Source organism: Entelurus aequoreus, linkage group LG21, assembly GCF_033978785.1.
Source record: "Entelurus aequoreus isolate RoL-2023_Sb linkage group LG21, RoL_Eaeq_v1.1, whole genome shotgun sequence".
Taxonomy (NCBI): domain Eukaryota; kingdom Metazoa; phylum Chordata; class Actinopteri; order Syngnathiformes; family Syngnathidae; genus Entelurus; species Entelurus aequoreus.
In genome coordinates, this window is record NC_084751.1 from 16,629,034 (window position 1) to 16,654,615 (window position 25,582).

Genomic DNA, 25,582 nt, shown 5'->3' on the forward strand with positions numbered 1-25,582 from the left:
AACATTCACACTCACATTCACACACTAGGGCCAATTTAGGCCAATCGCCCTTAAATGAAGATAACTATACTACTTTATCGAGTCAAATGTATTAATTAATTATTAATTATTTTAAACAGTGTTAAAAAAAATTCCGGTGTGAAAAACAAGTTGTAACTTTAAGTGAACTACTTTATGAATTCCAACAGGTCCTTACACAAAGGGGACCTGCACTTTTTGGGGGGAATTTTGCCTATTGTACACAATCATTGCTTCCGTCAGCCTACCCCAGGGCAGCTGTGGCTACAAAAGTAGCCCACCACCAGGTGTGAATGAATGATGGGTTCTCACTTCTCTGTGAAGCGCTTTGAGAGTCTAGAAAAGCGCTATGTAAATCTAATCTATATCCATCCATCCATTTTCTACCGCTTATCCCTTTCGGGATTAAATCTAATCCATTATTATTATTATTATAAAAGACATGATGACGGATGTCTTTATTTATTTTTTTACCTCTGAGCCAATGAGAGGTCCTCTAATCCACCCATAAAACCCAATAAAAAACATCCAAAAAGCACCAACAATACTCAATTTACATTTCATGACTAAAATATTAACTAAGTATTAGTGATATTGTTGTTATAAGCGCAGAAAAACTATTTATGGCGGCGCCGTGATCACTAGCGTGTGCCTATGTTTACATAATCGAGTGGTACGCAGCTTCCTCCCTTCTTTTGCTCGTGAAAGTTTATTGTAGATTATAAAGCATGCCTCTCACCTGGACTGTAGAAGTATGAGAATGTATTCCGACAATTTGGTATACTTTGACAGCCAATTTAGACCCAGAAATGGCGAAAACGACATAAAAAGACGCTTGGTTCCACCCCCCTTTTCTTTGCGAGGATTATGAGTCATTATGAGTCTAAAATGGGTAAATAACAAGATTCTATCAGTAGGCATCCTAATGACAGCAATGTAAGTAATGTTTTATTAAATGTGTTGGCTCTCATGAAGTCTGCAGCGAGTGATCAGTGATATAGTGGGGAAAAAATTATCAAAATCCGTAAAAATTAAATGTTATAAATGTGCCTGTGACTACATTATATTTATACTTACAGCATGTATATAAAACCTCAATGAAGGTGTTTGGATGTTTTATGTAAGGGCTTTTATAGGCAGATTAGGCCAGCTCCTATAAAACTTGTTTAGAAGTATAATTCATTAAACTTAATTTTGAACTGGTTTTTGTATTGCAAATTGACTGAAATGTATATTTTTTGTGAAATAGAGTCAAAATAATTAATTTAAATTGCGCCTCACAACATTTGCATTTTTCCCCACTACATCACAGATATATACTCACTGCAGACTTCATGAGAGCCAACAAACATAATAAAACGTCACTTACATTGCTATCATTAAATGTTGCAACAATTTATTTTAAGTTGCATCAAAGTAAAAAAATAAATAACAAGTATATTTTAATTAGGTGTGGTGTACTTATTACTGTCTTCTTTTATTTTTTTCAAACTTGATTTTCGGACAATTGTTTGAAAATTTTACTTAATTTTGTTGCATTTTCAACTTATCACCAACTTAATTATACCAACTTTTACCAACCTATAGAATACATTTAATTAGGTCGGCGTTATTAATTTGCTGCCCCTTTTCATGTTCAATAAAATTAATTTTGTTGCATTTCCAACTTATCAACTTAATTATACAAAGTTTTATCACACTTGTAAAAAATTGATTGGAAAGTAACAGTTTTTACGGTGGATATGCTCCATTGTATGCAACATTTTAAGTGCATTTATTTAATATTTAGAATGCATAAAAAAAGAAAAACAAAAGTGTTTTTCTTGTCTTACATAGGGATTGTGAATGATAGGCAAAATTAAAAAAAATGCAGTTCCCCTTCATTAACGCAAGAAGAAAATGCAAAGTGCCACCTATCCCCATCCATTTGATGGCGGTATAACACATCTTAAGTGGTTTGCTAACCGCCAACTAAGGGGAAGAAGAAAAAGACGACGAAGAAGAAAAAGACGACGAAGAAGAAAAAGAAGAACAATACTAAAAGAGACGCATAGAACCAAAGCTAATCTTTCTTAACTACAACGATGCAGTTGGCTTTAAGTAAAACATTTGGTCAGAAGCCAGTTAAATTTCAGTTGGAGCAGGATGGCGACTTTTACATGGTTGGTTCGGAGGTATGTGCATTCATACATTTCATTTACATGCTATATTCATTGTTGTTGGGATGTTAATGTTCATCCATCCTCTCAGTGAATACACTAACAATGCCAAATGTGGTTACAGTTGCCAATTTCCTGAAAAAAACAAGGGACAGCTTGCAGAGCTGGTCGACCTAATTTCTTTTGGCCTTTTTTTATTCGTGTGAATTTATTTGTATACTATCCACAATGGTTGAATAGAGGCAACTGGACTCGTCTGGTTTGTTGAAGATGTTTTAGAGTTGCATCCATTCAACCTTTGTGAATTACATCACCTGATGACTGACAATCTACACACATATTTTTATACTGTTTGACTCCAATCAAAAATGACAATCATTGGTACTTTAATCTTTAATCTTAATTAAATGCGCATGTTTTGGATTAATACGAATACATTAAACACACATTTTTTGTGCAACATAATTAAATTAACATAATTAAATAAATGTTTTTGTTTTTTATTCAAACGTATGCAGCTTTATGATAGAGCTGGTCTCCAATTTCGCACCTTGGCTAAAATACAGGTGACATATTAGTGATTTGTTCATAAAACTGGCAACATTTCAATTATGCTTTATTTATGAAGGAGTTATCCTCTCACAATGTGGATATTGTCTTTATGCCACATTGTGTTATTTTGTCATTAAACAGAAGCATAATGTTAGGATTGAACACCTAGAGGGGAACAGCACTTTTTTATTTAAACATTTTGCCTATCTATCACAATCATTATTAAAGACATGACGATGAATGTTATTTCTTTGTATTCTAAATATTAAATATGTGCTAATAAAAGTTCACTTACAATGGAGCTGCGCAATTTCGACTATAAAGCCCTTAAAAACATCCAAACACCTCCATTTTTAATAACATTTAATATTTACATATTTTGATCATTTTAAGCATACGCGGCACATTCATTTCAAAACACATCATGATGTTCGCTTTTTTATTCTTCATAGCTGATTATTACTCACTGCAGACTTCATGAGAGCCAACAAACATAATAAAACATCACTTACTGTATAAGGTCTTCTGTCATTAGGATGCCGGCTGCTTGTATGTTCATATATTCTCATTTAGGTGAAGAACGTCTCAAAATCCTCAAGAAGAAAAGGGGTGGCGGGGCGAAGGGAAACAAGCGTCTTTTTGTGTCGTCTTCGCCAGTTTCAGATCTTAAATGGCTGTCAAAGTGTACCAACTTGTCGTAATACCTACTCAGATGTCTCATGTCCAGGTGAGATGCATGATATATAATATAATAAACTTACAGGGCGCAAGGAAGCAGCAAACCACTCGATGATGTAAACATAGGTGACGGAAGTGATCACAACGCCACTATAAAGTGTTCGTCTGCGTTAGCGCTTAAAATAACAATATCACTAATACTTGGTTAATATTCAAATCACGAAATGTAAATGGAGTTCCGGTATTGTTGGCGGTTTTGAATGGTTATTTATTGGATTTTATGAGCAAAATAGAGGAGCTCCCTTTGTCTGCGCTATAAGCGGACTTTTATTTACTTTTATTTACAAGTTAGAATGCATTAAAAAAATCAAGTGTCGTACTTTCACTTTATGACTTCTTCTGGACGCAACAACACAATAAGCTGAAAAACGACACAATCAGTAATTATTTTTTAGAGCACACTGTGCTATTAAGTACACACAATCAGTTTTCATGCAAATGTTTAATCACTGTTTTATTTTATACAATACTTTGTGAATTTCAAGCACAAAGTCTGCTCGCCGGAACCTCCTCGGAAAAAACTGACCAATCACAGCTCTGCGTTCTGCGTTGTGAACCTAGATTTTTTTGGAGGCGCACGCAAGGCTTGCAGGAGATTTTGCAGGGCGAGGGGGCACGACGGCGTCCTCTACGCAAGCGACGCGAGAGTATACACCAGGGTTTCTGCTGTATTACCAGCTACCTGTTAGGCTCCTGTAGTGTCACTGTCATCAAGCTGGACACATAATGTTTATGTTCAACAACTTGCACAAGTGTTTTCAGAACAAGACATTATTCTACTAACAGCAAGAGAGTAGAGTTAATAAATGACACTTACTAAGACTTTGGTTTAAAAAAAAAATAGCGCCCTCGTCAAAACACAAAATAAGTCTACAGTCACACATGTGAGTTTGCCATTACCGCATTAACTTTGACAGCCCTCGTCAAAACACAAAATAAGTGCACAGTCACACGTGAGTTTGTACTGGAAAAAACTGAGACAAAAGGTTTTAAAACAAAATATACCGGTAAATACCAAAGTAGTGTAAAATGTGATCTTTATCAGACTCCGTTATAAGCGCGCATAGGCCCCAATGTGGCCTCAATGTCATTTGCATGCTCAGTCCGATAAAACAAAAGAAGTTGACTGGATTCCGTAAATGAACAAGAAAGTCGCTAATACATTAGAGAACATAGAGGCCACAGGTCAGCAGGTTAGTGGGTTTGTTCCGTGGCTGTGTTCAAGAGGAAGTAGGCAGACGATGGAAGACAACAGCGGGAGGAGGAAGAAGAGAATTGCAAAAAGGAAACTGATCATGCTGCGCACACGAATGACATTGCTCGACCAAAGATGACGATAAAGTCACAAACAGGTCCCATTTGAAAAGATTAGATTCCAAATGGATTCGGACTATTATGTGGCTCAAATCTGATGCGAAAATATCAGATTTGTGTAATGAAGTGAATTATATTTGTACAGCATTTTTTTCTCTAGGGACTCAGCGCTTTACATTTTGAAACCCATTATCTACATTTTAAGATACATTTAAAACAGTGTGGGTGGCACTGGTAGCAAGGTGGGTAGAGCTTCTTTCCCAAGGACACAACGGCAGTCACTACGATGGCAAACGCTGCAATTGGACCCGGAACCCTCAAGTTGCTGGCACGACTGCTTTACCATCCGAGTCGCTCCTTTTGAAGTTTTAATGCTTTTGTCGGGGACTATATACTACTGTAATATTATTATGTTAGATTTTTTAAATTCATTTTTGTAGGCTATTTTTATTAATTCAAACATTCATGCATTGTCAGACCACAATCCTTTTGATTAATGACTGTCCTTTATTTCAGGTGGGAAACTATTTACGTATGTTTAGAGGCTCCTTATACAAAAGATATCCATCGTTATGGAGGAGGTTGGCCTCTGTGGAGGAAAGGAAGAAAATTGTGGCGTCATCACATGGTGAGTGTCACATTTTAAGGATTTCATCAGTTGAGCTCATTAAAGAACAAGCGCACATGCTGGGTGCACAGCGTCGTCGGATGGTTTGCAATTGCTCCTCCACAGTTACATTAGTCAAACTTTCATAACAGAAAACTCAAAGATAATCTACAAAGTCAAAATAAAGACATGTTATTTTTGCGTTGTCTAGATTATTGCATTCTCTCCTTCTCCCCAGCAATCCACCGCAGGGTTTCCCTAATGTAAGTGATGGTGGCGAATCGCCACGGCAAAATCGTAGCCGCCTCAACTTGAAAGTAAGGTTTTTTTTGCAAGAAAAAAGATTACAGTAATATAATGTATTGTAGGCTCCAGAAGAAGTTGAAAGTCTGATGCTTTAACTGCAAATCTTATGCTAACAACCGACCCAATTCCAATAAGTTTTACCTCCTGTGCAAACACTTTCGCCTCGGCGGTCCCCCGGACACAACAACACTTCCTCATTCTCTCCCAATCCGCTTTCCGGCATGGTCGGTGTGTTTGCGATCATGGGAATAATGAACATCAAATCAAAACCATACGAACATAAAACATTACCACCAGAATGTCATTACAGTATGAATGGATATATATATCAATAGCTTAATATTTGTGCACTATTGACATTATTGACTAGTGATGCACTGAAAAAAGATATTGATAGCTGAAAACAGCACTGCCGAAATCGGATGTCGTGATGACGTAAACAAGGCGCACATGATTGTCAGGAGCATCGTCAGCATGTCTGCGATGTAGACATAACTTTAATATATCCCAGATATACGCACGGACAGCGATCTACAAAATGTGCAAATATTAAAAGGACAGTGGCGGCTTTTAAGGAGAGAAAATCCAACTGGAGCAGCAGTGCGAAGCAAGTGTGACGTCATGCTCGCTGCAGCTCTCTTTTCGTTAGTGACATCGAGGGACAGAAGTAGAGTCTCTAAACACAAGTACCTTCTATAATAACACCAGAAAAAGATGCTACACTTGTTGCTAGTTGTTTTTAATAAAGAAAAAGTCTGTAGCCACTCGAAAAATTCACATTGTACAATAGGCAGCAACAATTGAAAATATAGCAACACGATATGATATAAAATATATTTTAATACTAATTGATAATAACACAGATTTGTTTTTAAATGTATGTAAACAATTTTTTCAGCCTTTTTAAAGAATAACAAATCATAGCAAATTATACGATGACGTCATGTCACCACGTCCCCACCACCACAGGTATCTTGGCAATCTGGTGGGAACCCTGCACTGCTACTAATAATCTACAGTCCTGCAGGATGCACTGATCCCACCCACCCAGACACACACGCACACAGCAACTCACAACACACTCTGTGCATGTGGACCCCCAAATGTAACTGGAGAGGAGTGATGATACTCTACTGCACAGAAACAGAATCACAGGACACTGTGCCACGCTTATTGATAATATTTTTAACGCAATTTTCTAAAATCATTGAAAAACTGTTCAATAACAGATTAGAGAGTGAACACACATCTACAACGCTAAATATATCCTGTGGTGTACCTCAGGGATCAATACTTGGACCAAAATTATTCAATCTCTATATAAGTGACATTTCTAAAGTTACAAAAGATTTAACGTTAGTATTATTTGCGGATGATACAACAGCGTTTTGTTCAGGAGAGAACACATAGAAGCTAATACAAATAATAACAGAAGAAATTAACAAATTCAAAAGATGGTTTGACAAAAACAGACAATATTTGATTCTCAGTAAAACTAAAATAATGCGATTTGGTAACAGTAGAAGAGAAAGTCAAACACAAATACAAATACCGGTAGACGGAATAGAAATTGAAAGAGTAAATGAAACCAAATTTCTAGGTATAATGATTGATGATAAATTGAACTGGAAATCTCATGTAAAAAAATATACAACATAAAGTAGCAAGAAACACATCAATAATTAATAAAGCAAAACATGTTCTAGACCAGTGGTTCTCAAATGGGGGTACGCGTACCCCTGGGGGTACTTGAAGGTATGCCAAGGGGTATGTGAGATTTTTTACAAATATTCTAAAAATAGCAACAATTCAAAAATCCTTTATAAATATTTATTGAATAATACTTCAACAAAATAAATGTTTAGAATTAAGTTCATGAATCCAGATGGATCTCTATTACAATCCCCAAAGAGGGCACTTTAAGTTGATGATTACTTCTTTGTGTAGAAATCTTTATTTATAATTGAATCACTTGTTTATTTTTCAACAAGTTTTTAGTTAATTTTATATCTTTTTTCCAAATAGTTCAAGAAAGACCACTACAAATGAGCAATAGTTTGCACTGTTATACAATTTAATAAATCAGAAACTGATGACATAGTGCTGTATTTTACTTCTTTATCTCTTTTTTTCAACCAAAAATGGTTTGCTCTGATTAGGGGGTACTGGAATTAAAAAAATGTTCACAGGGGGTACATCACTGAAAAAAGGTTGAGAACCACTGTTCTAGACCAAAAATCACTTCATATTCTCTACTGCTCACTAGTGTTACCATATCTGAGTTTTTGTGTAGGAATATGGGAAAATAACTACAAAAGTACACTTCATTCATTAACGGTGTTACAAAAAAGATTAGTTAGAATAATACATAATGTTGGATATAGAGAACATACAAACCCTTTTTTTATTGAATCAAAAATACTGTAATTCCACGACATAGTGAATTTGTAAACAGCTAAAATTATACACAAAGCAAACTATAACCTGCTTCCCAAGAATATACAACAATTATTCTCAAAAAAAGAGGAGAAATATAATCTTAGAGAAAAATGTAATTTAAAACATTTGTATGCACGTACAACACTTAAGACCTTCAGTATATCTGTATGTGGAATTCAATTATGGAATGGATTAAGCAAAGCAATCAAACAATGTACTATGTACTAACAATGTAATATGATCCACTTCAAGAAACTCTTCAAACTTAGTGTTTACAAAGTACAAAGAAGAAGAACCATGATAAACATTCTGAATTTATTTCATCCATCCATTCATTTTCAAAATAATCTTACTCATCTCACCATATGAAATGCAATTTACTTCACCGAGTATTATTTATTTATTTGTATTGTGATTACTTATGAAGTATATTGTGAATAAATTGAGAACAGGAAGTGAACAAAAGTTTTAGCCAATGTTATGTAAAAGAAAAGGGGTAGGATTAAATAAGCTCTGCTTCGCTTCTCCTACTCCTTTTCGAACATGTTGAAAAGAGAAACTGGAAATTGTGATGTATCATGTTGTATGCTTGCATGTTCGAAATAAAAATAAACTCAAACTCATGTGCATGTGTGTGCGCGTGTTTGTGTGGATAACAGCAAAAACTGTAAATGTAAGGAACGCTCGTTAGATCAACACTAGGTTTTGTCAACTTGGTTGTCGCCTGAATTCTTACCTTTGTTATTGTTGTGTTGTAGCCACCAGTGTTACGCTGCTGAAGGCGTCAGAGTGTGAAGAGATCTTTGAAGGCAATGATGAGAAATACAAGGCAGTGTCCATCAGCACGGAGCCCCCGCTGTACCTGAGGTATTGCTGACATGCACATTGCTAAATCAGAACATTTCTTTTTAAATATCTATTTATATTTCCTTTGAATCTTTCACGTAATTCTTAATTTTTTTGCCGGCTTCAGTTTGGATGTTGAAATAGGAAAAAAAAATGTGGAAACGTTCTGCGGCCTCTGTAAAAAGCTTAACGCACTTTAGTTTTCCCATGTTTGTTTTTGTGCAACTTGGTGGGTAAGCAATGGCATCTAGATTATTTTAGGCAAGTAAACTATGGTATCATCACTGTGTTTTGTAGTGGAAGGTCCAGGTTTTAAATGAAAACAAAAGTGGATTTAACACAAGAGTTTTATTTTACTCATGATTAAATGGTACAATGGTTGGGTTGAGTTGTCGAGCACACAGAAAGTTTTCCCCCGGGCGCGCCCGACAGCACGGAATGAAAAAAAGCTCCCCCTTCGTTTGACTTCGTCATTTTTATCTGTTTTCCTCGTGCGTCAAGGTCTTGTTGTTTTCGACCTGTCTGTTCCATAACAACCTTGAATCCCTTAGTCATACTTAGACAATCAAAACATTTTGTAGACTGGTCGGCACGACTTCATATTGAACTTTGGCCTACATCTAGTCCTTAAATGGCTTAGAATAGAAGAGAAATGAAATGAGCGTACATTCTTGACAGACATGAAATATAGTTCAAAGGTCAGAAATTCCAGAACATACCCCTCTTCCAGGGTTCTAGAACCCTGGACCATACCGATTTCTGACGTAGGCCACTAACTTAAAATCTCTACAACAGATAGAGGCAAAAACCTCAATGTTTTTATACGAGGCGAAATTCCTCTATGACCCTCCTACAGAGCGATCGCTGTTACCAGCCTGCAGTAAAACCATCTCACAGAACACAATTAGTGGCCTACCATTTGATTTAGTAAAGGAATACCAGAATACTTGAATCATGAACATCATTGAACATAATTAGATGAATATATATACTGTATATATATGCCTATTCAGATGTATTTCACATTAATGATCAATCAAAGAAAATCTGGTTTAAAATGAATATACACTTATGACTGTAAGCTGTTGCAGAATTATTTTTCCGGCAATTGCAATGAATGTAGTTACCAATATTGTTGATTACCAATTGATTTTGAATGCAAAACTGAATTTCGTATGAGTCCATGCTCGATTAGTACTCGTGTAGACTAACAGGTGGTGCCTCATGTTGGTGGCCTGACTTGGTGGAGAAGGAGATCCACTCAAACAGTCTGTCCCTCTTTGGGGTGTGGCTCGGTCCATTGGGCAGACTGTGCAGTGGCATGTGCGTGCTGGCCGCTCTGGGGAAAGCTGAGATAGAGTTGGGGCTTTGGGGCTTTGGTGAAGGCTGGGGCAAAGTATGGGGCATTGGGGCTTTGGTCCAGGCCCTCGGCTTGCTTCAAGGCCTCCTCGCCGCTTCGGCACTCCCGACACCTCTTTCCACAGTTGCTGGAGTCCCGACGGACGCATCGTTGCTGGCAAGGTGTTTTCTCTCCTTGGGGTCCTCCCAGTCAGGTATCGTGTGTTGGTCTGGGATTCGACTTCGACCCTGCCCCTCTCTGCGTGTGGAACGGAATCTGGAGTGGCCGGCTGTCATCCTCGAATCTGCACAGAGGAACTGGCACACAAATTCTACATTTTGCAAACATACCATTTTGGTCCCATGGTGTTTCAGCCTTCCTAGGAAGCTGCTGGTCCTGGGAAGGGCTGATCTTGTGACTGAAGATGATAGCCTGTTTCCTTAAATGGGTGCCGTTGTTTGACCTACTCTTTTTGGGGAAACCATGTCGAGATATTAGATCATTCATAAACACTTAACTACTGAATTGGCATCCTCCTTTGAGGTTGGGGTTGCTTCCGCCAACCACTATAATTGTCAACCTAAATCATTACGTACCTTTATCCTTGATCATATCAATTAAATAAAACCTCGACACGCTCAAACATGACACAATCCAAACTCACCTCCCCCCTCTGTCCCTGAAACAGGGACAGTGTTAGTCGTATTAATAGTAGTAGTAGTGAAGTGTGAAGTGAATTACATTTATATAGCGCTTTTTCTCAAGTGACTCAAAGCGCTTTACATAGTGAAACCCAATATCTAAGTTACATTCAAACCAGTGTGGGTGGCACTGGGAGCAGGTGGGTAAAGTGTCTTGCCCAAGGACACAACGGCAGTGACTAGGATGGCGGAAGCGGGGATCGAACCTGCAACCCTCAAGTTGCTGGCACGGCCGCTCTACCAACCGAGCTATACCGCCCCAGTAGTAGTAGTGGAAGTAGTAGTAGTTTTAGAAACTTCCAAGAAAAAGAAAAGGCAGCTGATAGTCAAGCGCAACAAGAACAGAGGCGGAGGACAGGTCATGTTTGAGGTCAATGTTTGCTTTTGCAATTTGAAATCCTGTTTGTGACGCCAATTTTGTGTAGTGGAAGGTCCAGGTTTTAAATGAGAACAAAAGTGGATTCAACACAAGAGTTTTATTTTACTCATAATTAAATGATACAATGGTTGGGTTGAGTTGTCGAGCACACAGACAGTTTTCACCCGGGCGCGCCCGACAGCACGGAATGAAAAAAAGCTCCCTCTTCGTTTGACTTCGTCATTTTTATCTGTTTTCCTCATGCGTCAAGGTCTTGTTGTTTTCGACCTGTCTGTTCCATAACAATCGCGAATCCCTTAGCCATACTTAGACAATCAAAACATTTTGTAGACTGGTCGGCACGACTTCATATTGAACTTTGGCCTACATCTAGTCCTTCAATGGCTTAGAATAGAACAGAAATGAAATGAGCGTACATTCTTGACAGACATGAAATATAGTTCAAAGGTCAGAAATTCCACAACAGTTTCCCATAAGACTGCAATCTGTTTGTGATGGTGGGTTACATGGGTGGGCTGTGTGCAGCTTCTAAGTGGGGATGTACCCAGGGTAAGGGGAACCCTGGGATTTTGTGAAGTTTGAATATTTTTTTCTACCGTTTAAATCTGTGATGTCAGTGTTTCCCATAAACTGCCAAGATACCTGTGGGGGCGTGGCTGTGGGCGTGGTCACCATGACATCATCGAGTAATTTGCAAAATTTACTACAATGATATGATTTTCTCTAAAAAGGATCAAAAAATGTATACTTACTAATTAATAATAACAGTTTTGTTTTAAACGTCCATCCATCCATCCATTTTACAATATAATTACAACACTTTATGTACATATTTATATACAGATTTGAACAATAAGTTATTCACTGAAATATATTTATTAATGTGGTTCTTACAAAAAATATATCTTATAAAATATAAAAGCTAAAATGTCTCTAAAGCTCTGCCCCTTTAATTAGTGCATACTAAATAAACTTTAGCCTACTACTACAACCATATTATTTACCAGCAACATAAAGTGAAACAGAGGCAGAGGTGCCACAGTCAGTAACAAATAAACAGAAAACAGTAGTGGTCAAATACAAATAAGGCAACAAGAGAAATATCCTACACTTCTCTTTTGTAAAGTAAATCGGAACAGCCTATATGGGCATCTACATCAACTATATGATTTGCCTGAGAAGCTGGACAGGACAAAAAAATAAAAAAAATATTTAAAAAAAATAAATAAAAAAAATTATTTGTGGCGGACGTAATTCTTTCGTGGCGGGCCGCCACAAATAAATGAATGTGTGGAAAACACTGGATGTATAAACATATGTTATAAATGGTTATATAAAATTAACATAGTTCAGGGGTCGGCAACCCGCGGCTCTGGAGCCGCATGCGGCTCCTTGACCACTCTGATGCGGCTCAGCTACATACATGCCGACCCCCCCCGATTTTCCCAGGAGATTTATGGATCTCAGTGTCCCTCATAGATTACTCCCAGGGAAAAAATAATCCTATTTACACTCTAATTACTAAATAAAGGGCGTGCCCTAATTGCACTGCAGTAATTGTCCTCTATAGCATTTACATACAGCGTGCCAGTCCAGCCACATGTTGCATGTTGTTATTACTTGCACACACAGGAGACAGCAAAGCATACTTAGTCATCAGCCACACAGCTTACACTGACGGTAGCCGTATCAAACAACTTTAACATTGTTACGTTACAAATATGCGCCACACTGTGAACCTACACCAAAAAAGAATGAAAAACACATTTCTGGAGAACATCCCACCGTAACACAACATAAACACAACACAACCATTACCCAGAATCCCATGCAGCCCTAACTATTCCGGTCTACATTATACACCCCCGCTACCACCAAATCCCCCCCACACATCAACCCCCCCCCCTCTCCGTGCGTTGGTTGAGCGGAAGAGTTAGGGCTGCATGGGATTCTGGGTATTGGTACCGTCAGTGTAAGATGTGTGGCTGCTGAGTTAGTACGCCTTGCTGTCACTTACGTGAGCAAGCTGAAATTGCATTCTACGTGTGGTCGAGCAGGTACACTGTTAGGGCAGACTGTAGAGGGCGCCAAATGCAGTGTCATCACGCTCTGATATTCGGGAGTCTCCCGGGAAAAATGAGAGGGTTGGCAAGTATGACGCTATCAAGCGCCATTCATTCAAAACTCGCGGGCTGCACTAACATCAAATTTCCACATTAAAGTGCGTGCCGGTGCGTGTGTCGGAGACCCCTGGTTAACATAGCACAAAGCGTTTAAGCTTTGAATGCGGTGTTTTTCATTTTAAATTTTAAAATTTTTTTTGTGGCTCCCATCACTTTCTTTAATTTGTGAAACTTGCCAAAATGGCTCTTTGAGTGGTAAAGGTTGCCGACCCCTGACATAGTTAATACACAGTTCAATAATAATGTTGTTTGAATCAAATAAAAAAATGTTTAAGTCTACCTTATCATAATACGAAATGGTTCATTACCTAGATAGCAACAAAACTAGCTTTGAATACTGCACTTAACACAGATGTCATGAAAGCTCACCTTTAAACATTCACACACACTACCTGCCTTTTGGAACAAGGTGAGATGATAGAAGAAAGGTAAAAATATAGTACCGGTACATCTATTTGTGGTAGCATAGGAGAAAGTTATGTCCAATTTTCACTTTCTCTAATTGTTTATAACTGTGGTACGTTCAAAGACCCTCAATTAAAGTTACGCTAGTTTTTAAAGATAGGGGGAGATTTAACTACCAGGAGATGCACTAATAATAAAAAAATCATACAAATAATTATGTATTATTAAGATTTGTATTATCCACTGATGATAATCTTATGTGTATCAGCTCATTTCTATTTAAATAAAGGGAAACTTGACAGATTTATAATCCTATCTGAGTGAAAAATGTTTATATGATTATTTAAATTCATTATGTGGCCACTTTATATTGATTTGTTGGCTTTGTTTCGTAAACAAAACCAAACTATATAGTGGGTTTATCTTGATATGATAATCCCATTTTTAAAGAGTCAAAAATCTAATCATGGTTTTACAATGTGTTTTGAAAAGCTGGTTTTAGGCAAATTCATGAAATAATTAGTTTTTTAGTGCATGTAAGCATACATGCACGTGTGTGTGTGTTTATGGGGCAGCAACGTTGGGTTTAGGTTGGGATGGGGGACCCTTGAAGAGTCTTGTGGTCAGAATTTGGTGCTACCCCCCTGGATGTGTGTGTTGCAAAATTATGTAATCTAATTTGCATAATTGACCATGACGCAGGAATAACTTTGTGGGGGAAATAAAAAGTGAGTAAAAAACATGAAAAACAAAAACGCAGCGCCATATTCATTTATGTTGGTCCAGATTCACTGGCTATTGGTGGAATAGCAATTTTAATGAAATATGTTTCAATTAATTGCAAAAAATTAAGATTTTGTTATTAAAGGTAGTGACGCTAATTGAAATACGAAGCAGTAACAGTCTGGCCATTCTTTCCAAAACTGATTTTAAGGTGAACATGTAGTATTTGCACCTGGGTACATGTCATTTTCACAGGGCAACATCACGCTGTGGCTTCATCTTGGCTTATTTCTTATTCAGATTGAAATGCAAGGTAGTAACAAGCAGATAAAAGCTCTTTGTATCTCTGGACCATGAACATACGGTGGCAAGTAAAAACACTTAATTTAACCGCAGTAGAATAAATGCTTACAAGCTGACATAATGCATATCAGTTAGCTTAAAATAGCTAGCACCAATAAAAAATCTGCACATATAATGAATCAGTGTAGTATTCGCTCATTTGTTTTTGAAACCAAGACTGAACAAATAAACATCGTTTTAAACATAGACTAAAAAAGTAATGTCTCCATAGTTTTTCAAATTCATCTAGCTGTTAAATTGAAAATTGATCGAATAGAGAACAATCGTACAAACTCAATGCTTGCAAATTTGTTCGATAGCTGCATTCACCCAGAAATAGTTTGTACACTGATATTTTTGACTGACCCAGTGGTCGATATTTCAGGGTGAGTTTTGCCACTTTCTAAACATGTTGTTACCTGTATAGTGCACCCGGAAAGTATTCACAGTGCTTCACTTTTTCCACATTTTATTATGTCACAGCCTTATTCCAAAATGGAATGAATTCATTTGTGTTCTCAAAATTCTACAGACAATACCTCATAATGACAATTTGAAAATGTTTTTTTTAGCGAAATTTGCACTTTTTTTTCAAAACAAAAAAAATCACGTGTTTATAAGAATTGACAGCCTTTGCGCAATACTTTGTTAATGCACATTTGGCAGCAATTACAGCCTCAAGTCTTTTTGAATACAATGCCATTAGCTTGACACACCTTTTTTCAGTTTTGCTCATTCCTCTTTGCCCATTCCTCTTTGCAGCACCTCTCAGGCTCCATCAGGTTGGCTCGGAAGCGTTGGTTTTCACCCAGGATGTCTCTGTACAATGCTGCATTTATCTTAGTCTAGTCCGGGAGGTGACCAAGAACCCGGTGGTCACTTTGTTAGAGCTTCAGCATACCTCTGTAAAGAGAGGAGAACTTTACAGAAGGACAGTCATCTCTGTAACAAACCACCAATCGGGCTAGACGGTAGCCATTTCTTAGTAAAAAGTTGGCAAAAATGCACCTGAAAGACTCTCAGACCATGAGAAACAAAATTCTCTGGTTTATGAGAAAAAGATTGAACTCTTTGACGTGAATGTCAGGCATCATGTTTGGAGAACGCCATGCTCATCAACCGGCCAATACCATCCCTACAGTGAAACATGGTGGTGGCAGCATCATGCTCTGGCAGGAACTGGGAGACTAGTCAGGATAGAGGGAAAGGTGAATGCAGCAATGTACAGAGACATCCTGAATGAAAACCAAAACTTTCTATCCAACCTGATGGAGCTCGAGAGGGGCTGCAAAGAGGAATGTGCGAAACTACCCAAAGATAGGTGTGCCAAGCTTATGGCATCGTGTTCAAAAATACTTGATGCTGTAATTTCTGCCAAAGGTGCATGAACATGAGCAAAGGCTGTGAATACTTATGTACATGTGAATTTTTTATTTTTGATAAATGTGCTAAATAAATTTAAAAAAATCACATTGTCATTATGTCTGTAGAGTTTTGAGGAAATAAAATAATGTATTCCATTTTGGAATAAGGCTTTAACATAACAAAATGTGGGGAAAGTGAAGCACTGTTAATACTTTTCGGTTGCACTGTATGTCAGCAAAAGCCTCAAAACTTGCCATATGAGAAGTGAAGGAATTGTTTTACAATTGTATACTTTTCTGAAGCACTTAAACAATATAAAACAATCTTGCCTTCTTCCAAACCTGCTCCAGATGAGCTGTTTGGAATTTGGGACATTAGTGGTTAAAGCACCACAATAACATGTTATGTAGACCACAATCAAGTGCTTCAAATATTCGGGAAAATAATATGATCCTATTTAACACATAGCAATAGATCTATACTCAGAGGAATATGACACCACTGTGTCGACAACAGGAATTGAACTTACGTGACAGCGCACAACACCAGTTTAGCTTTTATTATTAAACACTCTAAAACCTTCACAAATTAAAACAGAAGAGGATAAACATATTTAAACACTCAAATAATACGGCTCTTAATGAGTCTGAACTATATATTAATGTATCTTCTGCCAAGAAAGTGTATTTTGTGTCTTTTTCACTTATTTGTAATAAAATATTGTTTAAACAGTTCAGCGTGTGTATATTTAATGTTTGGAAACATTCAACAATACCGTGATGATAATGTTAAAACCGTGATATTTTTTTTTCATAATAATCGTGATATGAAGCTTTCATATTGTTACATCCCGTGTGTGTGTGTGTGTGTGTGTGTGCGTGTGCGTGCGTGTGCGTGCGCGAGATAAAGTATGCTCGGTGTAAAAGCGTGTTATGGGTGTACAAGCATGAATTTTGTATTAGAGATTTAAATGAAGAAGACTATTTGAAAACTTCACATTTTCCCCCTATCTCAAGATTTGGTTCAGGAGTGTATATGTACATATGTACTATGTTTAAATATTGGGTTTAAGAAAAATTCAACATCTAACAAATAAACAAACAAATCTCAGTCATAGAATGTATTGGAATGCCACTGGTGTAGGTATGAAATTGAATGTTTGTCGGAGGAAGTGCAAGCATCTAGTTTAACAATTTTTTCCCCACAGGGAGCAGAAAGCAAAGAGAAGCAGTCAGTGGGTCCCTACGCTGCCAAACAGCTCCCACCATTTAGATGCAGTGCCTTGTTCCACGACCATCAACCGCAACCGCATGGGTCGGGACAAGAGGAGGACCTTCCCACTGTGGTATGAAAGTTAAACAAAAATAGTCATCATTGCACTGGTGGGTCTTGACCAGAGTCCTCAACCTTTCTGAACCTGGCTTGTGTTTAAACCGTAATGTAACCCTTCAGGAATTCACGATGTTGCAATCACATCAATTCACTCAAATTCAACCAATCACTGCAAATGATCATTATCACATTTTCCAATCACCACAATTTCATCGTAATTTTTGCAGATCAAATTTGTCCCAAAGTAGCGCTCAAATGCGCGCACAACTGCAATGCTTGTACTGTCATGTTTTTTGTGTGTGTAGACAAAGCAGGAACAGCAAAGTGTAACAATATATCAACTCTTTATTGCTTTAACAGAACAACTCTCGTATTTACTCGTAGCGCAGACCCCTTTCCGTTCCCATTTATGATGCTAAACCTTCTGGGTAATGTAGTATGTAAACATTTAGCAACACATCTACATCTTTACTTCATTGTTTCGATTTCATGTGATAACCTGTCATCGTCTCTCATTTACCAATAAATCACTGCTTTGGATAACGTTGAACAGTTCCCCAGTTTGAATGGGAAGGATAGTTGATGATGGATAAGAACTTTTCAAGCATAAAAACAAACATAGAGAAGTCTGCAACTAGTGGACAATAGAGCTGACAGAGAACTAAAGGATCTTTTGGTGTGTTTGTTCAAGATTATAATGGAGTTTGTGATGCGTGTGGGTGTCAGGCACAGCGTTTTGGGGACTATGCGATTGTACATAACTATATCCTCGTGGGGTTTGGCTGTTCCAAGTTTTTGCATCATTTTTCCTTCATCTTTTTAACTAGGTGGAGTCTACCTTGGGACTTTTGCAGGAATAATTGCAATGAATGCGAGACGTTGCTAAAATGCAGTTTGTCCTTAGCTTTGATGATCATGATCCTGCAGTGATCCATGAGAATGCTGCCCAGATAGAGGTGTTGGTACCCATCCGCCTTGACATGGAGATAGACGGGCAAAAACTCAGAGATGCCTTTACGTGGAACATGAATGGTATAATTAATTGGCAACCAACTGCTTTGTCTTGTTTTGGAAATCTATTTGACCGCTTTTACAACATTCTCCAACAGAAAAACTGATGACCCCAGAGATGTTTGCAGAGATTTTGTGTGATGACTTGGACTTGAATCCTCTGGCCTTTGTCCCTGCCATCACATCAGCCATACGTCAACAGATAGAGTCGTACCCGACTGATAGCCTGTTAGAGGAGCAGGCAGACCAGAGAGTCATTATCAAGGTGGGTCCCAAAAACTAGTGGAAATATTCAATGTACGGTGGCACCTCATCTTACTAGTACCTTAACTAGTAAGTGTTTTGAAATGTGAGCTTTCTCTCTGCTTTGTTTTATGCTTTAAATTGTGAGCATGATTTTAGTTATTAGCTAATGCCACAGTGAACACTCCAAAACATACAGTCTTACTTGCTGGCATTACCTTATTGCCAGAGATCCAAACAACTTTGTTTTAAAGACTCAATCACTTGTTTCTTATGTCATTTCTGATATTTCCTGAAAGGTAGATGAACCATAACTTTTTGAGCTATCACCATGTACAGACACAGAAGCTTAAATGTGAGGTAACATAGTAGAAATGATCCAAATCCTGCCCAAAATCTTATTAGTTGTTCTTTAACCCATTTTGGACATTACCTGAAAGTTTCATGAAAATATGTCCATAACTTTTTGATTTGTTGCATTAACTTTAACTATAAGTTATATTATTAGATACATAATGGCCTAGAAAGCCTTGTCCCAAAGGTCTAATCAATAAATAGTCATTTGAGTACACACTTTTGATATTACAATTCTGTCTCTGACCAGCAGTCTTTATTGGAAGGGTTCTAAAAGCTGTTTTATTAATAAATTAAGGGATTAATGCAGGGGTCCCCAAACTTTTTGAATCGGGGGCCGCATTGAGTAAAAAAAAAATTTGGCTTATATATACAGTATATTCCTCACGCACTATTTGACTAAAAGAGTGTGCACTTGCCGCATGCCCGCCCGACTTTGTGTGAAGACTTGCGCGATGATGTTACGTTATCGATGGGAAAATGCATTTTTAGACAATATGATTTGCCTGAGCGGCTAGGAGACCCCGAGAGTAACAAGCGGTAGAAAATAGATTAGAAAGGGAAAAAAAAACAAAAAACCTTGAGACTTCCCGCGGGCCGGATTTTGGACGCTGGCGGGCCGTAGTTTGGAGACCCCTGATCTAAACTTTACCGCTGCCGGGTATTTTTTTCTATACTTCTATTGTAATATTTTTCAGAATATGTTTGTTCTATTTATGGCCAAAGTAAGACAAAGAAAACAATCTGAAGTTGTCTTTATTTTTTTTGTTTTAATGCCATGATTTTAATAGTTAGGCCCACGTGTGCACAGATTTCCCTCCATGCGGCCCATGAGGTCAAATGAGTTGGACACCCCTGATGTACAGTACTACAGAATATGTAACAGCTCCAGCAAAAAAAAGGGCAGCATAAAATAGAGAGTAGACCAAGCAGAAAATAGACATTATAAACAAAGAGAGGTAGCTAACATAGAAGCAGTTGGACAAATTAAAAAAAAAAACCTTGAGACTTCCCGCGGGCCTGATTTTGGACGCTGGGGGGGGCCGTAGTTTGGAGACCCCTGGATTAATGTGTGCTTGTCTTGTTTTATACAGCTCAACATTCACGTAGGAAACATCTCTCTGGTAGACCAGTTTGAATGGGACATGTCAGAACGTGAAAACTCTCCTGAGTCGTTTGCACTGAAGCTATGCTCTGAACTCGGTCTTGGGGGAGAATTTGTTACCACGATCGCTTACAGCATTCGAGGACAGCTCAGCTGGCACCAAAGAACGTATGCCTTCAGGTAATGCCGACATTTTACATTTTAATTGAGGTGCTTAAGGGATTTGGGTTTGATTCCTGCTCCTTTTTCTGACCCTGCTGGTCTGATCATCTGTGTTATGGCCCCCTTACTTTTCCCCTTTATTTATATTGCAATTTCCTTGACTTTGTGGTTTATTTCCAGTCTTATTTTAAGTGATGTGATTTAGATTTCAATGTATTTAATTTATCAATAAAATACAATATAGTTTTACATAGTTTTCCTTAGTTAACACATTTTTCCATAGGAAATAATGTAAATCCAATGAATCTGTTTCAGAAACCCAAACATACAAAGACAAACACATTTAATCAAGATTAATTATATTTTTACATGCAGAATTTATTTTGTATACAAATGATTGAGAAATGAACATATAAAATAACTTTTACCTTTATTGAAGACTTTTTTTTGGCGAAGACATCGCAAAGGGCCCAAGGTGGCAGGGGAGGGGAGACCGATGCGGATGCCACCTTTATTCTTTGGTATGAGTTCTTTCTTGAATTCAATAGAGTTTCTCGCCTTCCTTGTGAAAGTGTTGGCATTTGCAGCTTTTTTTGGTCCAAAGGTGGATTTTTTTTTTGCAGGTGTACTCGATTAAAAAAAATAACAGCTACCTGGGATAACGGCAAGCCAACTCCTCCAACCGATGTGCTATTTTCATTCAATATAATCAGTAATAATATATATTAGCATTATATATATTAGTACATATGTGTTCTGTTAAACCACTAATGGTAGCATAATCTAGCTGGTGGTGTTATTTTTACAGTATTAAGTCCACCTTGAAAAAAAGACCAGTTCATATAAATCAACTCCATCCATCCATTTGTCTACCGCTTGTCCCTCTTGGGGTCGCGGGGGGTGCTGGAGCCTATCTCAGCTGCATTCGGGCGGAAGGCGGGGTACACCCTGGACAAGTCGCCACGTTATCACAGGGCCAACACAGATAGACAGACAACATTAACACTCACATTCTATAAATCAATTGAAGCTTGGAAATTATTAATGCATTCATGTCCTTGTGTGAATGTGAACTTGTGATCACAGCTGCGCATAGATACATGTTCATTTTTGTTTTTTCTGCCAGTGAGAACCCGCTTCCCACTGTCGAGATTGCCATCCGTAACACAGGCGACGCCGACCAGTGGTGCCCCCTTCTAGAGACACTCACAGATGCTGAAATGGAGAAGAAGATCCGAGACCAAGACAGGAACACAAGGTATATACATGATATGGATACCTATTGGGACACACATCCTATTCATATTCATACTGAATGCCTTAATTACCCTTGAATGACTGTGTACAACCAAACTACTGAATTTTGAACATTTTGTAGTAAATAATTTTGCTTAACTACATCCACACATTTCTAGTTTTGTCCTTTCTCAGCATCAATTCAGGCCTGAATAAATAGTCCAAGGTATAAATAAATTCTAACTAAATTAATTAAAAAAATAATGATATATATCTATCTTAACTAAACTGTCAATAGAATTAGGGACGGCGTGGCGAAGTTGGTAGAGTGGCCGTGCCAGCAATCGGAGTGTTGCTGGTTACTGGGGTTCAATCCCCACCTTCTACCATCCTAGTCACGTCCGTTGTGTCCTTGGGCAAGACACTTCACCCTTGCTCCTGATGGCTGCCGGTTAGCGCCTTGCATGGCAGCTCCCGCCATCAGTGTGTGAATGTGTGTGTGAATGGGTGAATGTGGAAATACTGTCAAAGCCCTTTGAGTACCTTGAAGGTAGAAAAGCGCTATACAAGTATAACCCATTTCTCATTTATTTATTTATAATTTAAGTGCAAATGAAAATGGCTCGGGATCTTTCTGTGTGGAGTTTGCATGTTCTCCCCGTGACTGCGTGGGTTCCCTCCGGGTCCTCCGGCTTCCTCCCACCTCCGAAGACATGCACCTGGGGATAGGTTGATTGGCAACACTAAAATTGGTCCTAGTGAATGTGAGTGTGAATGTTGTCTGTCTATCTGTGTTGGCCCTGCGATGAGGTGGCGACTTGTCCAGGGTGTACCCCGCCTACCGCCCGAATGCAGCTGAGATAGGCTCCAGCGACCCCAAAAGGGACAAGCGGTAGAAAATGGATGGATGGATGGATGGAAAATACAGCTTCACCACTTTAGTCATAATTGTTAGGCTGAAGAATCTTCTTCTCTATGACTTTAGCTCCAGACTTCTTCTGGTTGTTAGATATTGTCATTACTTCCACAAGTGGTGGAAAAGTATATTACAAGTTGTGTATTGTTGCGACCCATACCAGCCACAGCTTAGAAAAATATATTTTTGGGTGACCCTAGGGTTAAGAAACACTGGTGTAGATAATATGTATTGGATATGCATTGGTGTACATTTTGCTCCACAGTCACACACATAACCCCCTTTTTGAGTCAGTTTGCGAACGTGTGGAGGCGTTCCCTTAGATGCAAATAAAACCCTCACGCTATTGCCCTTTTCAAAAGTATCAGAACAGGGTATCCGTGGGGTATTTAAAAGTCTAAAATCTAACAATTTGAATTTAAGGCCTTAAAATGTCAAAACATTTTCTAAAATCTCAAAAAAGGTCCTAAATATAATTTTGAAAGGCCTAAAAAATCTATTTACGCTACTTTTATTCAAAACATGCATAAACTTGCGTCTTGCTTTTAAATTTAGATTTTTGAGGATGCTTTAATGTAGGTTTCAGTTAGAAAAAAGGAGATCTTGGTGGAAGGCACCTGGCTTCTGAGACATTAATGTAATGGTTCCAAAGGAGTAGAAAAGAGAAGGAAGAGATACAGATCAAAGCGACCTGGACTGAATGTGCTTTCACTGTTGTGAAAAATGTGTTCTTCTCAGCAACATAGACTTTCGGAGTGAGACTGAGCGAATAAGAAAAGGAACATTGCTACACTCGGTATGAATAAACCACAGCAAGAACAGTACAAATATTAAACGTACAATGGTATATAATGTTATATGATGACATATAAATATTTTCCAACACAGAATAACACGAAAAACTTAAGGCAGCAGTCTCGACTGAGTTTGACAGTGAACAGAATGATGAACTTAGCTTCCATGATGTTTACAAATGGCTCCAGGTTGCGCTGGTTCTTGTTTTTACGTGTTGGTATGTTGTGGTGTTTTTGTCTCGTCAAGTGTCGCAATGCGTGCATACTGTGCATGTGTCTGCTGCATTGTAGCACAATACTGTTTGATTTGAAAATGTAATACTGGTAAGTAATCCTCATATTCATCAAAAATATCGGTAAACTCATTAAATATTATTCTCCTGTACTTTAGTTTCCTATTCTTGATTTGATACAATTGCAGCAGTAAAGCACATTCCAAACAGTTATATCATCATAATTGTGTAATGAATTCATTTTTCATTTCTTTGTAGACGTATGAGACGACTGGCCAACACTGCTCCATCTTGGTAAGGCAAGAAAGCACACCTGATGATCTCCTTCATTGACCAGACGTTTTCCAGACGATTGAGGATGTTCAACCATCAATACCCCAGAAGTGTTTTTTTTTACGTTGTTTTTTCAATCATGAACATATTCACATGTAGTCCGTGACTGGAACATAAGCGCACAGCCAAACAAATCAGCTTACACTTTTTTTATGCCACATTACATTTCAATTAATGATGCAATCAACCTTCATGTTTATTTCTCTCTGATAATGAAGATAACCCAAATCAATGTATGAAATCACTTGACCTTCTTTCGTCTTTACAATTGGTCTAAGAAGAAGATGATAATGAATACATTGCTTTTAAAGTGCTTCTTTAAACACCTTTTAATTTGGGAAATCAATAACTCTGTTACCTCAAATGTCAGACATATATTAAACACCTCACTAAGATCAAGTTCTTCAATAAGAAGTAGTTATAAATAGTTGATGTTTCAAATTCACTCATTCAACCCTCTCGGGATATACTATTTTAATTATTTAAGCAAAACAGCACAAAACGTCCTTAAGTTTTTGAAGGGTGCTAAACATTTTTTGTTTCCGTTGTTTGCTCACATTTCTCAAACTTCAGTCCTAAACAAAAATATCAAACATGTAATAAAAAAAAAATGGACCCTTTTGAAGACCCTTTGATCAAATAATATCAGTTTTAAATTAGTAAAATAACTAATTGTATGCAAATGTATACTATTTAAAAACTGTGACATCATTTAATCAAAATACCTTCAAATGGTTACAACAGTGATGAGTAAATGACGCTTTACTGAGTATATGTCACACTCACTAGCTGTATTGACACTGCACTGATACTGTGTTAAGTGATATCTACTGGATTCAAAAAGTAATTACATTTGACATGCAAATACAATTAATTGTTAGCAAATGACAATAGCTGCACAAAAATGCAATCAGGTGCAGCTTTGTTCAATGACCCAAACAGTATACGGGGAGGGGGGGGGGCGGCATTTACCCTATTTGGCGCTATTAGATCGAAATGATTCCAGACTTCGGAATGTTTGCCTTTCCTTAGTTCCATTCATATGATGGTGGTGACGAAAACCAACGTCAAACATGGCACGCCACTCATCCAACTTCTTTTAATACAAGCGGTCACTTGTGAGCCGAAAGAAGCGCTTACTGATAAACTCAGTTTATTGCTTCACAGTCAAACGACACCTGTATCGATCAGGCGTTTTTTTTCTTTAGAGTGACACACGCATTGAGGGACACAGTATTACTCCTGGTGTATCATGAGACATCAATGCTCTGCTATCAGTTGACCCTTGACTAGTTTCAAATAAAAAAAAGTTAAACATTTTTACATGTTTGGTATTTTTTTTAGGGTTAAAATTGAGAGATTTGATCAAAAAGGTCAACAAAAATATGAATTCATAATGGTTTGTATGCCCTTTGAAAAATGAAAGATATAAAAGACTTGTATCGTT

The 25,582-nt window shown here is 37.8% G+C and overlaps 1 protein-coding gene across 1 annotated transcript; it reads left to right on the forward strand.

Moving 5' to 3' along the window:
• The first annotated feature begins 1,946 nt into the window (after positions 1-1,946).
• Positions 1,947-25,582, forward strand: LOC133638449 (SWI/SNF-related matrix-associated actin-dependent regulator of chromatin subfamily B member 1-like). The gene is made up of 9 exons (XM_062031065.1): positions 1,947-2,192; positions 5,298-5,409; positions 8,892-9,000; positions 17,624-17,761; positions 18,653-18,780; positions 18,858-19,024; positions 20,451-20,641; positions 21,750-21,881; positions 24,061-25,582. Exons 1-9 carry the CDS (start codon positions 2,103-2,105, stop codon positions 24,098-24,100), a joined length of 1,107 nt encoding a protein of 368 aa, XP_061887049.1. The 5' UTR covers positions 1,947-2,102; the 3' UTR covers positions 24,101-25,582.